We start from the raw sequence: 20,511 nt of genomic DNA on the forward strand, positions 1-20,511 counted from the left end.
CATATCTAAATTTTGTTCCTTAAACTTCAGATTTGTCACTCTTAAACCAGAGAATTACAATTAAGTTCTTTTTTTAAAAAGCAATAATATAGAATCCACTGTAAATTAAACTAATATTCAGCCAATCCGTAGACAATAAAAAGGTAAAACACAGTAAGCAAACTGCAATAAAAGCTCAACTATTTGGAAAGCTCAGAAAATGGTGATTGCCAGATATGTGAAAATTTGAATAATTGAGTATATAAGAAATACAGTTGACAAGAGAAAATCCTAATAAATGTAAAAAGAAATATCCCATCTAAAAATTATAAAAACAACCATCTTATTTGATATCAAAAGACTAATTGTATAAAATTTAGGGAGATAGGCATTTCAGATATAAAAGCTGATGTATTTTTACCAGCTCAGCTTGATCATTTTTGATACTGTAGGCCAGTGTTTCTTAACCCATTAACTGCCAAAACTAGAAGGAAAGTTTCTTTTCTCATGAAAATAATAATAAATATTAAATTAAGCATTTGTAACATAAATTTACATTGAAAATAAAAAAAATGTTCTTACCTGTGGAAAACGCGAGTGTTGCGTTCGCGCAACGTCAGGGGAATAAGACTACGGATGTTTAGTGAGTAGGATTGTACTCGTGTGATGCTTCTTTTGAGTGGAGCGCAGGATTACTTTTTAGCTGTATAACATTTTATAAATCTACAAATCACTTTTACTTGTAATTAATTTAAAATTTAAATATACATTATATTTCTTTTACAAAAACAGATTATTTCAATTGAAAGATTCAAGCATGAAAAGCTTGATGACAATCATGATGTAGAGCTACATTACATACTTTGCATCTATAAACAGTCTGGCTATGGTACCCTTTACAACAAAGTCTTTTGTTATCAACGGACTTTACGATAAAATGTCTACCATCTCCATGCAATGGTTTTTGAATGCTGAATTTACTAGGTCTTCCTGTTGCTGATCTATTTCTGGCTAATTCTACACTCTCAATAAGAGTTTACAAAAGGAATAATGCATTCTCGCATCTGAAATCTAAAAGAGACTTTATGTTTTCAGTAGTAAAAAGTGGTGATATTTAGTAAGTTTAGATATGGTCTCACCTCATATAATTTATCAGTATTGTCAATTTGACTATTGTCAAATGCAACTTCTGCTTCATATTCCTGTACTGCGAACGTGATATCGATTCTCGTACAACAGGAACGGAAATGCCCTTATCAAAAGACCAATACATTTTTTCTTGAAGTAAAGAATAATATCCTGTAAGCAATAATATCCCAATAAATCTTCTCATAGGCTTCAGATGTAATACATTCTGGGCTCTTTTTTTTTTTTTTGCTGAGCGTATATATTTGTCTGTTCAACGAGAAGAGAGTAAATGTTTAAACCAAAACGAAAATCTGTGCACTAGTTTTACCTTGTATTTTGTCTTTTATAATTTCTCTTCTATCTCTTTCTTCATGTTTTTCCTGAGACATAACTAACAGTTCCTTTTTTATCCACTTCAAGATTTCAATCTTCTGCTTTTTAAACTTTTTAGTATGACTATAACTGCTTTTAAAATGCTGAAACTTACTTCTTACTTGATTTTCAACTTCCCTAGCAGTATCATTTGGTAAAATATCATTATCATTATTTAAAACATTGCCATTCCTTTCTTCTTCGTCACTAGTTTCTGCAGTTTCTGGGGAAACAACAATAATATCAGTTTCATTCTGGTCATTATTAACATTATCATCATCTGTTTCTTCATCAAAAAATCTTTGAAGGGCTTCTTCTAATGTAAGATGCCTCGTTCTAGGCATTTTTAAACAACCAGAACGTGAACCAGAACATCGAAAGGAATGAGTGAAAAAGGTAGATTGACTACCTGTTTCCTGCTGACATTGCGTCAGCGCAACACCTGTTTTCCCTTGCTTCCCAACACAAATATAAATATCTGACTGATGTAATGTTCTGATAAACGGTGACCTTGACTAAAAATAGATCACTCATAAAGATGGCAATTCTTTCGTTAAATATTTTCAGAAAAAATACCCGGTCGAAAATTTTGCTTAAAGTATGAGATTGATTATTATAAACAAAATGATTGTTGAAGGCAAATATTTTTTTACAGAAATAATCTTCATAATATTTCCTACACAAAATCATCTGCTGGTATAAAATATCTTAGGTATTTATATACGCATTTATTTTGACCGTTGCGTCAACGCAACACCAGCGGCTAATGGGTTAACCTTTCTAGCGAGTCGCACCCCATTGAATCTGGAAATATATCTCCGCACCCCATTGAAAAATGTGTTTTAATTTTTTTAGTCTAGACATTTTTTGTGAAACTTATTGTTTATTGAAAAACATTGTACATTTTATATAAATACAAAACAATATTATTTTTATTAATGACTAGCCTGTTGTTTGTTCATTATTATACTGGCGAAGCGAGGTTCCGTTTTTGAAAGACATATGCGCAAGTCATCACTTGCATTTAAGCGATTTCTCGCTTTAGTTTTTATATGCAAAAGCGATGAAAATCCCATTTTGCACAAGCAGGTGGTAGCAAAAGCTAAGAATAACTGCAGTTCTCCATTCGCCAACTCTGGATAACGTTGTAACTGAACACCAGAATTGTTGCAATTCTAATTGTTCGAATTACATTTGAACATGTCCACTTGCTCGCGTTTCAATAAGTTGATCTTTTTTCAGATCACTCTCATCCATCAAATTTAAGTCAAATAGAAATGGATCCAGTATCCATCTCTGAGTTTTGGTAATTTTTCTGGTAAAAAAATATCTATTGAATGATTCGCTCAATTGTCTCAAATGTATTAAAACGTCGGGTATAATTGTATTCTTTTCATTTTACGCAATAACAGAATCAAGCAAGGGAAAGTTTGTAAAATTCCCCTTTTCTACTCGACGTATGCAACTTTCTAATTTTGCGATAAATGAAGATAATTTTTCACTAGATATTATTATATTTATACCAAATCCTTGCATTGATAGATTCAATTCATTTAAATGGCTAAATATGTCTGCTAAGTAGGCCAGCTTCAGCATTGCATCATTACTCTCAAAATCTTTTACTAAATAACAGTTTTGACTAGTCAGTAATTGAATAATTTCCTCATGCAATTCAAAACCTCTGTTAAGCATGTGACCCTTAGATAACCATTGTATTTCGATGTGATTATAGGAGCACGGTATGATCAGCACTGATTCCTTCGCAAAATGCACGAAAAAATGCGATGATTAAGCGCTCGCCCTCGGATGTATTTTACTATATTTACTGCTGTAGCTAGATGTTGTTTTAAACTTTCTGGCAATGCTTTCGACCCAAGTGCATGACGATGCAACATGCAATGCGTTATTATAACTTCCGGTAATTCTCTTTTCATGTGTGAAAAAAATCCTGAATTTCTGCCTAACATTGCTGGGGCTCCATCAGTGCATATTGAGCCAATCACATTTATTGATAATTGATATTTAGTAAAAAAAAATCTTTGATGTGATTGAAAACATCAATTCCTCTCGTATTCACCTTCAGTGGCTCACAAAATAGAAATTCTTCTATCACCTCTTTTTCCTTCACATACCTGACAAATACCAAAAGTTGGCTACAATTATCAACATCAGTTGATTCATCCAGTTGCGTGCTTATTTTTAGTGGACTGACTTTTATGTCTTCAACTACTTGCATTAAAATATGAACTGAGATCTTGTATTCGCAATCCTATAATATCATTCGATAATGGAATCTGTTGGATTTTTTTATGTGCTTCCGAATCTAAAACGGTTTTAGCAATAATTAAAGCAAAAGGTTGCTACTTGATATGACGCTTCTAACAAAGGTTTTTCAATTGCTGGTCCGCACAATTTTAGAGTAGTTCCACTGGTATCAAACCGAGCCTTCTTTAACTTCAAGCTGTTCATGCTATGCGCTTTTTCACCACCATGCAGATTGTTAAAATGCTCTAATAACTTTGATGGTTTGAGATTTGTGTTTGAAAATATCTTGGAACACAAGATGCATTGCGGTCGTTGCATGCCATCTTTTTCGGTTGTGCTGGTAAATCCATAACCGACATACTTATCATTCCATTGTCGTTTTTTTGACATAGTGGGATTCACTATAATCAATTTAATTATTTAGAAATAATGTAATATAATATATATATAATGTTCTTACGTTTGTAATATCATTGAATCCTACTCGGCTTGAACGGGCGATTAAGAATGTATTAATCTCAAGAGGTTTCTGGATAAGTCAGAATACTATACATATGTTGCAGACTTAATAGTTGACTCAACCTAACACAGGTGCAGTAGATGCAGATACAAATCTGTGAATCCGTAGATTCCATTGGAGTAGCACATATTGAACTCAGTGCATGCGCAAGCTGGGATAACGTTCTCCTCTTGTATTCCCACAAAGTTTTTTTTTTCTTCGTCACCTAGCTGCCTGTTCGCGTTCGTTTGTAGCGTTTCATGCCTTTTCGTAGCGTAGTGTATATGCCCATCGGCACCGGCTCTTTCCTGTATCTTTTGCTGATAAGTGAGCTAGTTGCTACCAATTTTTATGAGCTCCAATATTGGGTACACTATTGCAGATTTCAAATATTTTATTATAAGAAATTTAATAAATGATATTTAATAATTTTTATGCTTAGGTAGGGGCTTCTCCCGCACCCCCAAAAATACATTCCCGCACCCCCGGTTAAGAACCACTGCTGTAGGCAATAAGCATAATTAGCACCTTGTATAAATTCAAACATGTTAATAACTCTAAGCAAAAAATATCTTTATTTAACTGTTGCTTACGAGAATAACTTACTTTACACTCTCTGAAATATTGACGTTCTAGACCTGTCGCCAACTGGTGATCCACTGACCAACTGGTGGTCCGTGAAAACATTTTGATGGTCCGCAGAAAAATTGGGGCATTATTTATATTTTTACGAAGATTCAGTTTAAAGAATGATGAGTAACAAAACCTATTATGGAATATGGATTATATATTTTTTTTTTTAATTTTAGCTACTGCTTTTAGCGAAATTCCTTCTGAATTTAGTTACTTTTGCAGGTGTATCTAGTGACATTTGAAAGGGAGAGTTAACATCCATGGATATGCTGCTGTTATCAATAATAGCACGAAATAGAATTCTCTTTCCTTTTGAATTACAAACATATGCTATTGTAGTCATTAATAACAAAGTTTTTCTATTTGTCAATTCCAAGAAAACGAGTAACTTTTCATAGAGATTGCATAAATAATAAAATCAAAGCAGAGCCTATTTCAGCACAAAACTAAAAGTCTAATAAAAGCAAAATTGAAAGAACCTAAGAAATACAAAATTGAAAAAACACAAACTTACTGAAATCATATGACGTCCTCCCCCCCCCCTTCCAAAAAAAAAATCTTTAGATGACCAAACTGAGTTTCTTTTAGAACTCATAGTGACTCTGAGAAGCCGAAGATGGTAGTTCTTGGAAAAAGTATGCGATAAGGTTCATTTGTGCATTATGCCATAGAAAATAGATCAGTAACTACATAATGAAAGAAATTTAGAACCAGTTTTTCACCAAGACAAAAAAATTAAATTCAAATAAAGAAATTTCAGAAAATCCTATAAATGTAGAATTAGGATTCTGTAAATGTTGAAAGAAAAATTAAAGTAAACCGTCACAAGAAAAACCAAAAACAAATAAAGTAAAAAAGAACAGGAAAGAGGAATCCAGTCAACTCCAACATGCTGTCATCAGGAGGAGGATATGTCGAAATTAATTACAGTTCGTCTTCCATACAAAATTCTTGCTTTCCTGTATCCAGAATTAGCTGATGAACTATTCAATATATTTTTTAATCTTAACAGTTCACTTAAAAATTCCAAAGAAAGAAAAATGGCAAAGCAAGAAAATCAAATCAAAGCAAGAAAAATGGCAAAAATATAAAGTGAAATCATTAATGAAAATTTATTCTAATTTAAAATGAACTTTCCCAAAATTGAAAACTTACCTGTAGTACATAGAAAAAAATCAAAACTTTCAGGGAATAAATTCTTTAAAATTGAGAATAATCAACAATGTAGTAAAAATGTTTTAGACAAAACTCTCAGGGTTCGTACGGTCCTTAAGAGTCCTTAAATTTTTTTAAATCGATTTTTGGTCTTTAATTTTAGCTAAAATCAGTAGAAGGTCCTTAATTTTAATCATCTGAAATTTCTCTCTGTTTTTATGACTGCCATTTTGAGTGTGAATTAGCATTTCAGAGGAATATTTTTGGTAATTCACTGACATATATGGTTATCTTTTGAATGGGTTCATAGGTAATAATTTGTTTCTATTTCTAATATAAATGATGGGATACTCGAGTTTCTAAGCAAAAAGTGAAACGTAAGCATTTCGAAATTCATTTTTTCTAATAAAGAGCTCTTAAACAACTTTTTGCTTTTGGGGTTGTGAATTCTTTTATTAAATGGTTTTAAATTTGACAACTTGTCAACATTTTACCTATTTTAAGATCAGTTTCTATAGAAAATTTTTAATTCCAAGGTCAGAATTTTTCGGCGATTTTTTTAAAACATCATAACATTGATAAATTTCGTTAAAATAATGGTAATATCTTAGAATTATATTAAAAAAAACAACATTAAAATAAAACATTTTTATTTTTCGCTGTCATATTATAAAGTTTCATTTTGGCAACTTATTATACAATATTTTAAATCTGAAAAATAAACAAGGTATATAACTATAAAGCATAATTTTCAAAACAGCTCTTAGTAAAAGCAAAATTAGCTATGTAATTAATTAAAATGTCTTCTTTTAAATTTTTTCATAGTAAGCGTTTTTCCCATGTAATTGTCTCAGATTACATAATCCAACACCCATCAAGTAACCATCAACACCATCAAGTAAAACTTATTCTTTCCATTTGCTGAGACTTATATATAAAACAACTTATCATCTCTGGCACTTTAATGGCTTATTGGAACCTTAAAGTATATTAACTGGGTTACGACCCCTGGAACTCTACACAAAGCTATGACATTAATTGCATTAAGCAGAGCTTGACTAACTTTCAACACTTGCCAACCGTGCCTACATCAGGCCTTTCAGGTTTGTTCAGCAGGTCTCTCTATAGACAAGCAGCAGAGGGACAACATTCTGTCTTTTGTTATGAATCATGTTGATTATGATTTCACTTCTCATCTTTAACCTATGCCGTTTGACATAAAATCTCCCTACTATTTGCTAAACCTCTAGACTGACCAAGTATGTGACAAAATAAGACATAAAAAAAAAAAAAAAAAAAAAAAAAAAAAAAACATAAAGCTAACTATTAGTAAAACGTAAATGTCTCTTATCTTCTTTTAAATATGTCCAACTATTATAAGTGTAAAATATTTAATGCTACTTGATAAACTGCATGAAGTTTATTTTATTCTCATACTTATTAATAATTATGTTAGTTAATTCATGTTTAGTAATAATGCATACTACTTAGGGATCTATTTCATTTTTAGGATGGTATTACAAAAGTGAAATTCAGGCATAGAATAATATTTTTAATTGAATTTATTCAGTTCCCATTTGCTCATAGGTCCTTAATTTTTTTCATTAATGATCCTTAAAAGTACTTAATTTCTGTACGCAGAAATGTGTACGAACCCTGATTTTGCGAGAACCTCTTTTCAAACATCAGTTCGAAACAGTGAAAATAACTGTTAGAATCCAAGATGCTTAGTATTGCCAGTTTGGCTTTTTTGGCAAAATTAAAAACCATAGTCCAAAAATCCATCCCCAAAAGGTGAATTTAATGCTACGAAGCAAAGAATTTTGAATTTTAAGAAAAACCTTTATTCAATAAATACTGACATTTTGAAATGTAAACTAACCTAAGTCACTGAATATGATTATTGCTTCAAGCAAGTGCATGCAATGTTTAGGTGTTTGGCATATTGAAATGGACTAAATACTAGGAGGCATACTGAAATGAATAATTTATTTCTCTAAATGTAGACTCAGTAAAACTAAAAGGCTTAAGATGAAAAACCTTTTCCCTTTCTCTCTCTCTCTCTTTTTTTCTTGTTTAAATAATTTTTGGGAAAGGTTGTAAGCAGATTGCTGAAATTAGTTTTCAGTGACTTATAAGTTACTGAAAAATAATATATCTCGCATGCAAGAGTTTTGCGGGAATGTGCAGAACAAGTGAGCATTGTTTATCTAGTTCTGAGTTATCTTGTAGTAAGCATAAGAAGTAAAAATGTTATCTTATACACCCATTACAAGTATACTTGCAGTAGCATTTTTTTATTTTTAAGAGTAATCTGGTATGTCTATATTTTAATAATAAAAGAGAAAAATATTTTAAAAGCATAAAAATGCAGTTAGAATCTAGGCACATGTGAGCGGACGTACCATATCAACTTTGGCTGTAAACGTGTTAACTTAATGTCATTTATAAAAATTAGACAACTTATCAAGAATTAATTTGGTTTATGCAAAATGATTATGAAGGTCTTTAGTTTGTGACATTGTGTTTATCCATTACTGCTATTAAATTGTACTAAGACAATTTGTTTCATCCGAATGGTTTGATGGCAAAGATATCTATGGGAAGTCTTCAGTTCCAAGGACAAATTCTTAGAACAGTGTGATGAATAAAATGGTGCATATGTGTGTGTGTGTGTATGGGAGTGAGCAAGCAACATCTTCTGAAATACAGCCATGTAATGGTATTCGTGTATTAAATGTTATAAGCAGGATTCCAAATTGCAGTCCTATACAATGTTTTCTAATGCCTTTGCAAACTCTCATTTCTGTAATTTTTTGTTAAGAACAAATTCTAAATTATTCTGGTTACTTCAGCTTTCTAGTTGGTTTAATGCCAGATAGTAAGGCTTTTACTGTAGTATTAATGTTAATGTAAGATGCAGTGGCTGTGCATGCTGGTTGAAAGATTAATAATTATTTCAATTTGCCATTCAGTCTCCTTACTTTTAATTAAGCTGATAAGATTCTTAAAATTAGAACTAGTGACATACTGAGTACTACTACTGCCTCCCCCCGAAAAAACAATATATATATATATATTTTTATAAAATACATTAAAAGTTTGATTATTTTCTTCTGAAGCTTCTTTTTATGTTACCATTCCCATCAACAAAAGGCCATTTGCAGGGGGTTGTAAATTGTTTTAAGGCTTACAATAGAAGCATAACTATTTGCAGTTTGATACATGTAACTGTGTGGCATTAAATAATGAATTAATTTATATAGTAACTGGGAAAGATGTTGAAGAAACAGAAAGCAGTAGAGTGACAACAGTACGTACATCATCTGCTGTAAACCCTAAAATTATTTTCATTTAGATAGCATAGAAAATTAAATGCAACTTACAGATTATTATACTTTTTATGAAAAATTACCAGTAAAAACTTTATAAAAAATGATTTATTAATGGCCTTTGTTAGTTAACTATGTAGGTTTAAAATTCTATTAAGTGCTATAAGTTGCATTAATTTTCTATGCTTAAGTTTCCTTCTTATTTTCTCTGCAAAAATTTATTAATTAATAAAAAATATGAAAGTAAAAATTATCCTTCTTTCCATCTTGCACTCACAAATCATTACGGGAATATCCATTTACAGTTATTAAAGCCTGAAAAAAGCATGTCTGCGATGTTATCGTCATGCGATGTTTTGTAGATACTTTATTTTTTACTGCAATATCGATGTTTTTAAACCGCAAAGTTTTTGAACCCCTTTATTTTTAATGATCACGTTTTGTACCACGATATTTTAGAACTTTGATGTTTTCTCTTTGCGATGTTTTCGCCTTGCGTTGTTTTCTCCGCGATGCTTTTGCAGCGACATTTTCGGCTGTAACCAAATTTTTGGATTATTATATATTTTACATGCATTTAGATACTTGTACTTATTTTACGTTTGCTTTCTGAACTTGAATGATATTGCAAATTAGTTTGCAGCAATAATTAATAATTTTATTTGTTTACAATTAAATTTTTGTTAGCTTTATATGAAGGAGATAATATCGTATTTGTTAAATCCAAGGTACGATTATATATTCTTTTAGATCTCTACAGCACAGTATATAAGTTGCTGAATTGCCCGAATTTGAAACTTGATGCAACAAACTTTATCAAACTCAATGAATTTTTCCTTTTACTTTAAAGTTCATTTGTAAATGGCATTTAATAATATCCACTGGGGGGGGGAAGAGGTCCACTGAACAATTATTACTGCTGAACAAACGTAGTAATTAACACTGAGATTTTTGCTAAAATTACCTTTGAGCTTACCATATGCCCCAGATAACACATAAATACATTAAAATTTTACAGTTTCTGAAAGAATCGAAGAAAATTCTAAATTAAAAGTTTTTCATAGTCTTTCTAAAGGAACACAAGAAAAGAATATGTAATATTTGAAATTTGCTGGAAAAAGTTGTCAAAATATGATACTATATGATTTTGTGATGTAAATTTTTTTCTAATAGCAAATATGGCATTTTAGGGGCTTTAAAAATATTTTTAATGGTACTTTTTTGCTAATTTTGACATGATGGCTACTGCTGTTATTTCTCCTGATTTGGCACATTTTTGGATTTTGGTAGCTAGTAAAAATTTTGCTGACATAGCCTTAGAGGGGGGGGGGAAAGATCCAGAACTAAAGTGAAAAATAATGCAAAAATGATTAAATTATTGAAAAAAAGCACTTTTTATAGTTTTCCATAAATCATTACAGATTGATGTGAAAAAATTTTCTTCTAGTTTTGTTTTTCTCATCATCATTTCCCTCCTTCCCATGTAATGTATAAAACTTAAGTTAAGCATGCTTCTACTTCAAAGTTGTAGTATGACCAAAATTTTTTAGTTCAATGGGCTTATTTCATTTCTTATCTTAGGATTACAAGCCTGTGGCCAACTATTTAATTGGACAATATTTTTAAATACTTTGTGCATTAAAAAAATAGTTTTGTGTACTGTATGGAATTAAAAAAAAAAGTGTTTTGCATATTTAAGGAAAGTGAAACAGTGTTTTGAACTTAATTGTCATAAATAATTGTATTATGATTAATTAATCCGATTTTCTTTAGGTTAAATCTCCTGCTCACTTTGTAATAAAGGAATCTCCTAGCTTGAACACATCATCAGTGTCAAAAACTTTCATAGAAGCTGAGGAGATGATGCAGAAATATTACAGATCTGTTGAGCATTCATATTTTGAAATACCATTAAAAGATACAGTAAGTAACTTTTTAAAATTATTAGCTCACTTTTATTTTTAACTTGTTACTTAGATTTAAATGTTTTCTACTGTGGTACTTTAAGTCTTGTGTAAACTTTTATCAGTTTGTTATATTGCTATGAACAGAGAACACTGAATATGGATGAAACTTGATAATTTTAGTAGTTTTGTTGAAAGCTGTCAAATAGCCTTTTTTAATTGTTCAGAATTTTTTTTTAATTATGTGGTTTGTTTTGGGAAAGGCTGTAAGTTTCATAAATCAAATATAAGAATAACTTGAGAATAAATTAACACTTTTCTTTATTTATAATGGCTTTGCAATCTCTAAAATGCTTAATAATTTTAATTTGTAGTCAGTTGGCCTCTGTTGTAGATTGTCATAGAATGTGATATTTTATTGGACTTAATTCTACAGAGCTTAATCTTAGACATAAATAGTTAAAATATTAGTTTACAAAGCATTTTGTAGATACTTTTTTTAATGGTTGAAAACAGCAACAATTAGTAATCTAAATGTCATATTCTTTTGGGAGGGGAAGAAACAAAAAGTAGGGCAATGTTTTTCTTGTATACCGAGGAAGTTTGAAATAACTAACATTGATATAATTTTTCCAGTTTTATGCTTTTAAGATTCAGCAATTAAATACTGTAGACTGCTATATGGTAATTAGGTGTAAGAAAGTTGCTTTTAGTTAATAAATTATCATATTTTAGATGTTAGTGAAACACTGGATACTAATAGCTGTTTAACTGAAAAGTATGCAGTCTGCATATACCCACATCGTACTGTATTTAAAAAAGTGTTGAAAAGAATTAATTGTAATTTTCTAAAATTTGCAATCCACTTGCTTGTAATTATCCTGATAAAAAAATGCAAAGAAAAAAATTGGGGTATTTCTTCGTTACAGTGGCCCCGGAGATTGAATCGCCAGTCAACCGAGATAATCTCGCCAAAATCCAACTGCATGTTCTTATACCTCGCCATGTGATCGTATATTTGTACCGGCTCCATGCTCTTATACCTCACCGTGTAATCATATATTAGCACATAAATCAAATATGTTGTTGGAACATGCAGTTGGATTTTTGCTCTTGCCGCATGTTCTTGTATTAATTTTTTATGAGGTTTTTGAATTCGCATTTTTTATTAAAAAATATATTCATGGCTTTTTTGTGAATTTGGCATGAACAATCTTTAATTTACCAAGCATTGTGGCAGATGCCATTTAAACTTTTCAAGAAAGAGGCCTTTTACCTGACAAATGAGTATGCAAAAATGGCTGCAACATGAAATTTTGTGTTAACGATGAGATCATTTGAAAGTGCAATGTTAAAAATTACCGAAAGAAAAAAGGCCTCCATGCTGGAAATTGGTTCAGTGGCTCCAGAATATTGTTCATCACTGCTATTAGATTTATGTATTCTTGGGCAGAGGACTTTATGTCCATGAAATGGTATAACAAAAAGTGATTATTATGTGTGAAATTTATTATTTATATGGTGTTAAAGTGCTGCAGTTGACTGGAATAATTACATGCAATAAAATAATTATAATAAGGATTCTTAAAAATATTCTTAAGAAATTATTATGTATATAGCTTTTGATTTCTACAGTGAGAAAGCTTATAGTCTTCATTGTCATCTGAAGACAATTTTCATAGAATTTTTCTCATCATCAATTTTTCGTTTCCAATTACTAAATATTTCATTGTATTGAGATGTGGAAAAAATAAATATGAATCTTGCAAATAACATATTAATAGTTATCAGAATTGTTTCAAAACTATTCATAATATAAATAATAATTCAACTATTTTTGAGCAAAACAGCAATATTTATAAAGAGTGAAAGCATATTACTTTTATATATATTGTTCTAAATTTACTGCTATTATTATTTTTTTTACATTTGAATGTTTTAAAGGTAGTAATTGCCTATAGTGATAAGAAATTTTATCGGGCTCAAGTTCGGAGCATTCTTAATCGGACCTTGGGCCATCTTTTCAGGTAATTATACAATAACTTTTTATTCACTTAAGTATTTATTGTGCAATATAAATGGTAATGCCATATAATCAAATTGAGAAATATTTATTCCATTTTTTACCTTTGTACAAATAATATACATTTTTTATTCAAGCTTTTTAATTTATAATTTTTTGATATTTTAAAATTATTAAAAATGTGGTATTTAATGTTAAAAATTATATTTGAAATGTTTTATTTTATTGCTTGGTTATTTGTTAAATATTGTTCCGGATTTTCATTATCACTATTAAATACCAAAATAATAAAATCACTGAGAGTAAATGAACTGTTATAGTACATTACATATTAATGCAGTCTCTTCAGTTGCGAAAATATTAGAGTGTGCCATTCTGTGGCAACTCTGCACAAAAGTTCTTCAGTAAAGCAATATTGCCGTTTTTGTATGTGTTTATTTTGTTGTATTACAAATTCTAATGCTTTGACAAATTGGATATTTTTTCCCTTAAACTCAATTGTAAATTATGTGCTTATGAAATTTGGTAGCAGTAGAAGAATCATGCTATAAAATTTCCGCATGAATATAGTATTTTGCCATAAAATTACTAAAGGAAGCAATTGTTTTGAATTCTAAACACAATTGCCATGAAATTCCTACCAGAACAAAGGCAATAAAAATGAACTAGTAAGTAAGCTTATTGATTGACTTTTGACATAAATACCTGATTAAAATGCAAAATATGTAATGATATTTATGTGTATAATACGTAAACTTTCACAATTAAAATGCATGATGACTTCTTTTAAAAATTTTGTTCATATTCTTCTTTTAAAAAATGCTAGATCGTGCCAAGGTGGTTGCATTAATAAGTACCATATTTATATATTTTTGACAAATTATAATGCTCAGCTGTCTGAATTCCCTAATATAACTATAAAGCTTGCTTACACTTACTTTGAAAATCATTAGAACATCTCAGCTTGAAATTTTTCTGTTAATATTATCAATTTTCCTAACTTATCAGTGTAAAAGCAAAATCTATAATTTTAAAATTGGAAAAAATTCATCTTTGCCATCCAGTTATGGAAAACACAACCAGTCTTTTTTTTTTTTTTTTTTAACCCCTGATAGAAGGTTTGAACTAGATGTGTATTCTAACTGAGAAGGTATATTACTTTTCCAGTTTTAATAGCTGATAGAAATGGGCACATGTGATAGAATTAAAAAGAACAGAATTTTTTATTTAAATTATTGATGCTATAATGTTTCATTCTTCTAACACAATGGTTCTCTTATCTTTAATATCCCATCCCATTTCTTCTCAGCATATTCTAACATCATTTCTCATTCCATAGACTCCCCCTTAAAGTTTGATTGATGTTTTCGATACATTAATTGAAATGAAAATTATTTTTAATACCCATTAAAAGTACATATAAATGTGTCGGTTTGTCCAGAGGTCTGCAGTTCAATTCCCGGCAAAGACGTCGCATATTTTTCCCCTCTCTTGCTTCCGAAATAAACCTAATGTCTATACATAATTGTAATTACCACTAGAAGCCAATAGTTTGATGTTGATCTTTAATAAGAAAGGTTCTAAGCATTTCAGGAAGTAGCAGTGGAGGATTTACATATAAGCTACACAAGCTATAGCTTAGGGCCCTCACTTTTTTGGGGGCTTCCCGGAAAACCTGTAGGTATCTGAAAATCATATTTGGCATTAACATGTAATATCTGCCCCATATCTCAAATGGCTTAAGGCCTTATCAAGTTTAAATCCGGCCCTGGGAAGCAGTCTGTCTCATCAAATGTGTTTTTAATAAAAAATACTGTCTTCAAATGTATTTTTGTTTATTTTTTAAAACTGTTATATAGTAACAATTCACATGTAGTTTAAGTAAGTCTATAATTTTTAAGTACTTTTTAATTAAAATTGTGCCAGTTGTAATTGTGCACTGAATGTATAATTTTCACCTCACGATTAGCTACAGAGTGATGTCAGTGCAAATAAGTCTGAAGAATATTACATCAATCTAGTAATTTTCCTTTTAACATTTTAAATTACTTTTCTCCCTGAATGCTGATTTTTTTAAAAAAGAACACAGTATGGATTACACTATTTAGTCGCTACCAAATGATGAGTCATCATTAAATTCTTTCAAGAGAAAGTTATCATCTAAACTGAAAACTTTGAAAAATCACAAAATGAAATTAAAACACTACTATGATTCTGCAGTGAAAGATTGTGCAGCCAAAAGATAGTTCACAAAGCAAAAGTTTTTTCCAAAGTTTTTATATTCCTTTTCTGGTAACTATTCAGTTTCTGATGTCAAGAGCTTTTGTCAGTAAAATTCCATCAATTGCATACAAATGAACTTCTGTATAGCTGCTAATTGAATTAATTATATGTCTTCTTGAAATCCCTGAAAGACATTAAACAGTTGCTGTTTGGGAGTGGAACAATGCATACCTTTGGTAATGGTCGCAAGTTTTTTTTAAGTGGCATAAGCTACATAACCTCAGCATGTGCACCATTGGTTGTGCACAAGATTCAGGCCAATATTCCACGATTGTCTTTATATGGTGCAAAATGGCATGCTTAGTGGCATTGCTGATTTTGGTCTTCAAGTCTGTAGTGTTTGAATAAAGAAGTTATGTCATGTGAAAGTGGCAGCCATGGAATGGGTCCCTTTCTCCCGATCCATCTGCTAAGGAATATTTTGTCGAAAAAACTGTGAACACACAATGCCTATTATTGCAGTGTGCTATTCTGCTGAAAAATGACCTCTGGTTGACAATTTTCCAACTGGAGGCAAATGTAATTACTTAGTGTATTGTTGTAAACTCCGGTTGTAAGTGTTTGTTCATAAGAGGAAAAAAATTAAATGGTCCTAAAATCTTGTCATGTGGCATTCCATACCAAACATTCACTTTTGGGCTTTCAGCTTCTTCTAATCTCCAAATCCTTACATTATGTGTATATTAAATCAAAAGAAATTATTTGGAGAAATCTTTTGATATATGTGTGATAATACCACAAAAATTTGCTGCACAACCTCTTACAGGGACAATATTAGGATAAAATTGTTTGGGAACTTAGTGGATGCTCTGCGTATCATTAGGGTTGCCATTCTTATAGTTAAATTTTGCTCCAACATTTACATTTGATATCATTTGATATGTATTAACCAAAATGTACTTTTAATTTTATTAAAATCTGAAACTTTAAAATTATCTAACTTTTCATATAGCTATTAGTCATATCTTATAAGTATTCAGTAGGGTCACTATATTTAATATGAGCTGATCTACTGTATGCAGGAAAGTTTCTGGTTTCAGAATTCTGGTTTGAAACAGACAGAAATCATAAATGTTCTGTATGGATAGAGGGATGAAATTAACTTATGATGTTTGCTTATAACATGGCAAATCCAGAATCAGATGTAAATTTTAGCCAAAATACATGGAATATTTTTAGTACTGGACATTTTTAGAAACCTAAATTGATATGCAGTGCATAACAAGTATAAATAGGTTGTTCTAATTAATTTGGAATTGTGTGGGCTCTAAGAATGCTAAAAAATATTCATTTTGATGTTTTGTGAGCTAATTTAACCATCATTTTATGAGACAATCATTTCGATTAAAATTATTTATATATAAGATTTTACATGGAAGGTTTCTCTGCTTCACTTTGTAGCATTATATTTTTTCATGGTATTCAATGCAAACACTTGTTTCCAAATTTAATTATCCAGTTTTGAATCTTTAAAGTGTTATTTCTATTTCATAATTGTTATTTATATAAATTTACCTCAATTTCATCCTTTGTGTTTGCAGTTAATGGATTATTAAATTTATAGCATCATGCTTTCTGATTAATTTTATTATAGAGTTTATCTGGTTGATTATGGAAGAGAATGCAATGTTCCAAGAGAAAAGTAAGTATAACATTTCCCTCTCGCTGTTACATGAGACATGTATCAGTGTTCTAGATATTGCTAAAATTCTTTTTAAATAACAGGAGGGTGTCATCTTATTAGACTAGTATTTAATTTAGATTTGGACTGCTGCATATCACTCTCACACTAAAATAAAAATTCATCTGTGTGTACCAAACTTTATGGATTGATGTTTGGAACCATGTGCATTATCTAGTGTGCTTGATAACTTGTTTATCAATGACTTGATCCAGACTTAATTGATCCAGAGATTGTTAAAGTTTTTATTATAAGTTTTAATTATTTTCACTTTGATAAAGCTATGAGAGTATTAAAATTATTAAATTTTTTATATTTATGAAATTTAAATATTTAGTATTAATATTTATTCTTAAGGTTAGTTTTTACAATCGCATATGCTGTATAGGATTGCATGTCATATAGTGATTGGTATAGAAAAATTAATATTTAAAACATTTTACTTACATATTTTAATTAAAGTTTTTTCTTATAGATTTGTATCATATAATCTGAAACAATGTATGATATATAATCTTGTGTTTATGTCCAGGCAATTAATATCTTGTTCCTTTTTTAATCCTTATTCAATTTTTGTTTTTATTATTGGGTCTATATTTTATTTCTGTAATGCCTATAACTAAACTATTTTGAATGGTTTTATCAGCATCCTTCTGTATTCCTAATATAATAATACTAAGGAGCACTAAAATAATCAGCATAACAGCAGCAGGTTACTTCAGGAGGTTAAAGTAACAAAAGTTTAACTCATTGAATGGATATTTTAGGTGGTGGACTGTCCATATAGTTACGCTAAGCAAAACTCTTTTTCGTACCTAAGGTTTAAATAGTGTATATAAATCAAGTCATGTGAAATCAAAATATGCTTCATTCAAAGTAATACTTTTTTATGTAAATGGTAATATATTAAAACAACAGGAATTTATAATATGAATTCATATAAAAATAGTTTTGTTAAATTATATAAAAAGAGAATATGCAGTATGCATATACTTTTGTCTTACCCTTGATTTACCATAACTGCTATAACGTAAGTTTCTTTCTATGTGCGTGAAAAAATGTTTGTACTTAAATCAGGGTTTGTATGGTCCTTAAGAGTCCTTAAAAGTCCTTAAGTTTTTTGGAATCGATTTTTGGTCCTTAAAAGTCCTTAATTTTAGCCAAAAACGGCAGAAGTTCCTTAATTTTAATCATCTGAAATTTCTGTCTGTTTTTACGACTGCCATTTTGAGTGTGAATTAGCATTTTGCAGGAATATTTTTGGCGATTCACTGACAAATATGGCTATTTTTTGAATGGGTTCATGAGTTATAATTTGTTTCTATTTGTAATATAAATAATGGTGGGATACTCGAGTTTTTGAACAAGAAGTGAAACATAAGCATTTCAGAATTATTTAATTTTTTTGTAATGAAGAGCTCTCAAAGAACTTTCCGCTTTGGGGGATGTGAATTCTTTTATTAAACAGTTCTAAATTTGGCAATTATCAACATTTTGTCGATTTTAAGATTGGTTTCTATAAAAAAATTTTAATTCCGAGATCTTGGAATTTTTTGACGATTTTTTTAGAACATTCTAACATTGATAAATTTCATTAAAATAATGGTAATATATTGGAATTATATTTAAGAAATAACATTAGAATAAAGCATTTTTATTCTTCTTTGTCATATTATAAACTTCCATTTTGGCCACATATTGTAAAATTTTTTGAATCTGAAAAATAAGCAAGGAATAATGCTATAAAGCAGAATTTACAAAACAGTTTTTAGCAAAAGCAAAATAGCTATGTAATTAATTAAAAATGTCTTTTTAATTTTTTCATAGTAAGAATTTTTCCCATTTCTCAGAATGATCAAAAATTTCAGAATTCTCAGAAAATGCATCAGTTTTCTCTATAAAATTAATTTCACACTTTTTTCCTCCTTTTTTTTAAAAAAAACATTTCTGGCTTTTTCCTGTTACAGAATTGGTAGGAGTAATTTTTCTTTAGGATTTTAGATATTGAAGCTTGGAAAGTTTAGAAAGATTTTAAGACAAATTTATAGACCTGCGATTCTAAAAGATTCCAGAAAAATGTGATAAAATGAAGGTTTCTGGAGTGTAAGACAAGTGTGTTTCTGACCTCCACTTGCTCCCTGCATTAGTTGTGTCAGCTCTGATAATTATAATTATTAGTCTTTCCATTACTGCTGCTGACATTTGAGTTTATTATGACAATAGAGTTACTGATCTAGATTAAATTGAAATTAAATTGTGTAGTCTTTGACCACTAGTCCATATTTTAGTTTGAATGTGACTCTTCTTGTTTAATTATATCACCACAAACTGTAAATGATTTTGTTAACATAAGAACAAGCCTATATGTTCCAAGTACTTTTTGAATAAGAAGCTTATTTAAACTTTTATTTAAATTTATTATCTGATTTATAGTTACTTTCAGACATAGTGATAATTTATTTCATGTCTGTCGGAAAAGGGGAGGGTTGGACTATTTAACTTTTACCAGATCAAGTAAGCCCTCATAGGTAGTACATTGTGGAGAGATTGGCAGTTGGGAGATAAAACACGCAGAAACTAATGAGAACATTGTTTTGCATATTGAGACAAATTTCTAATTGTTAAAAAACATGTTTAAGGAGAAGGAAATTGATATAAATTAGCCAAAATGTCTGGGCAGGCTTTCAAATTAAAAAGACACATAATTATTTTGTTGAGTTTTATGTTTTGTAGCTTTTAATGTGTAATTATCCTAATATTGTTTAAAAATCAATGTCAGAAATTGCATGTATTTTAAACTGTAAAATTTTATGAGATTGTGATATTAATAGGGTTTTTTAACAATTATTAAAAAATAAATTTAATTTAATAGTGGCTATGTAAATCCATAATGACTAAGGTTATCTAATACCTAATTTAATTATAACTAAATGCATTCTCTTAAAAGTTATATCTGTATATTAAAGCAAGTTATTGCCTTTTGTTAACACGCTGAGCCCGGCATCGGACCCTGGGAACCGGCACTGGAATTTTCGTTTGGCTGGCGTCTGTCCGCGGGACTGACAGTATTAAATTTAAAAAATAAGTATAGTCTCAATGAAATGTGATGAAATGTAGTTTTAATTCAATTTATTGAAATATTCTAAACAAAAATACAGCTTAGCTTTACACATATTAAAATACGAAACAACTATTTTGGTAACATTTTTGGCTATCTTGCATCCAAATAGTTTTTAATTGTCATCATAACATTTAGA

At 29.9% G+C, this 20,511-nt stretch overlaps 1 protein-coding gene across 10 annotated transcripts in view; it reads left to right on the forward strand.

Annotated features, from left to right (window-relative positions):
- Positions 1 to 20,511, forward strand: part of LOC118187598 (putative ATP-dependent RNA helicase TDRD12) — a 342,589-nt gene that overhangs the window by 14,690 nt on the left and 307,388 nt on the right. For all 10 annotated transcript variants that reach the window (XR_015043602.1, XR_015043603.1, XR_015043601.1 and 7 more), the window contains exons 3-5: positions 11,137 to 11,286; positions 13,212 to 13,294; positions 17,168 to 17,215. Coding sequence is in view for 6 of the 10 variants with exons in the window: in XM_085825776.1 (XP_085681902.1) it covers positions 11,137 to 11,286; positions 13,212 to 13,294; positions 17,168 to 17,215 (281 nt within the window). In the remaining 4 variants the exon portion in view is untranslated. The remainder of the gene's footprint in view (positions 1 to 11,136; positions 11,287 to 13,211; positions 13,295 to 17,167; positions 17,216 to 20,511) is intronic.

This window comes from Stegodyphus dumicola, chromosome 10 (genome assembly GCF_044657685.1).
Source record: "Stegodyphus dumicola isolate Sdum_Otavi_A_Nest chromosome 10, ASM4465768v1".
Classification (NCBI taxonomy): domain Eukaryota; kingdom Metazoa; phylum Arthropoda; class Arachnida; order Araneae; family Eresidae; genus Stegodyphus; species Stegodyphus dumicola.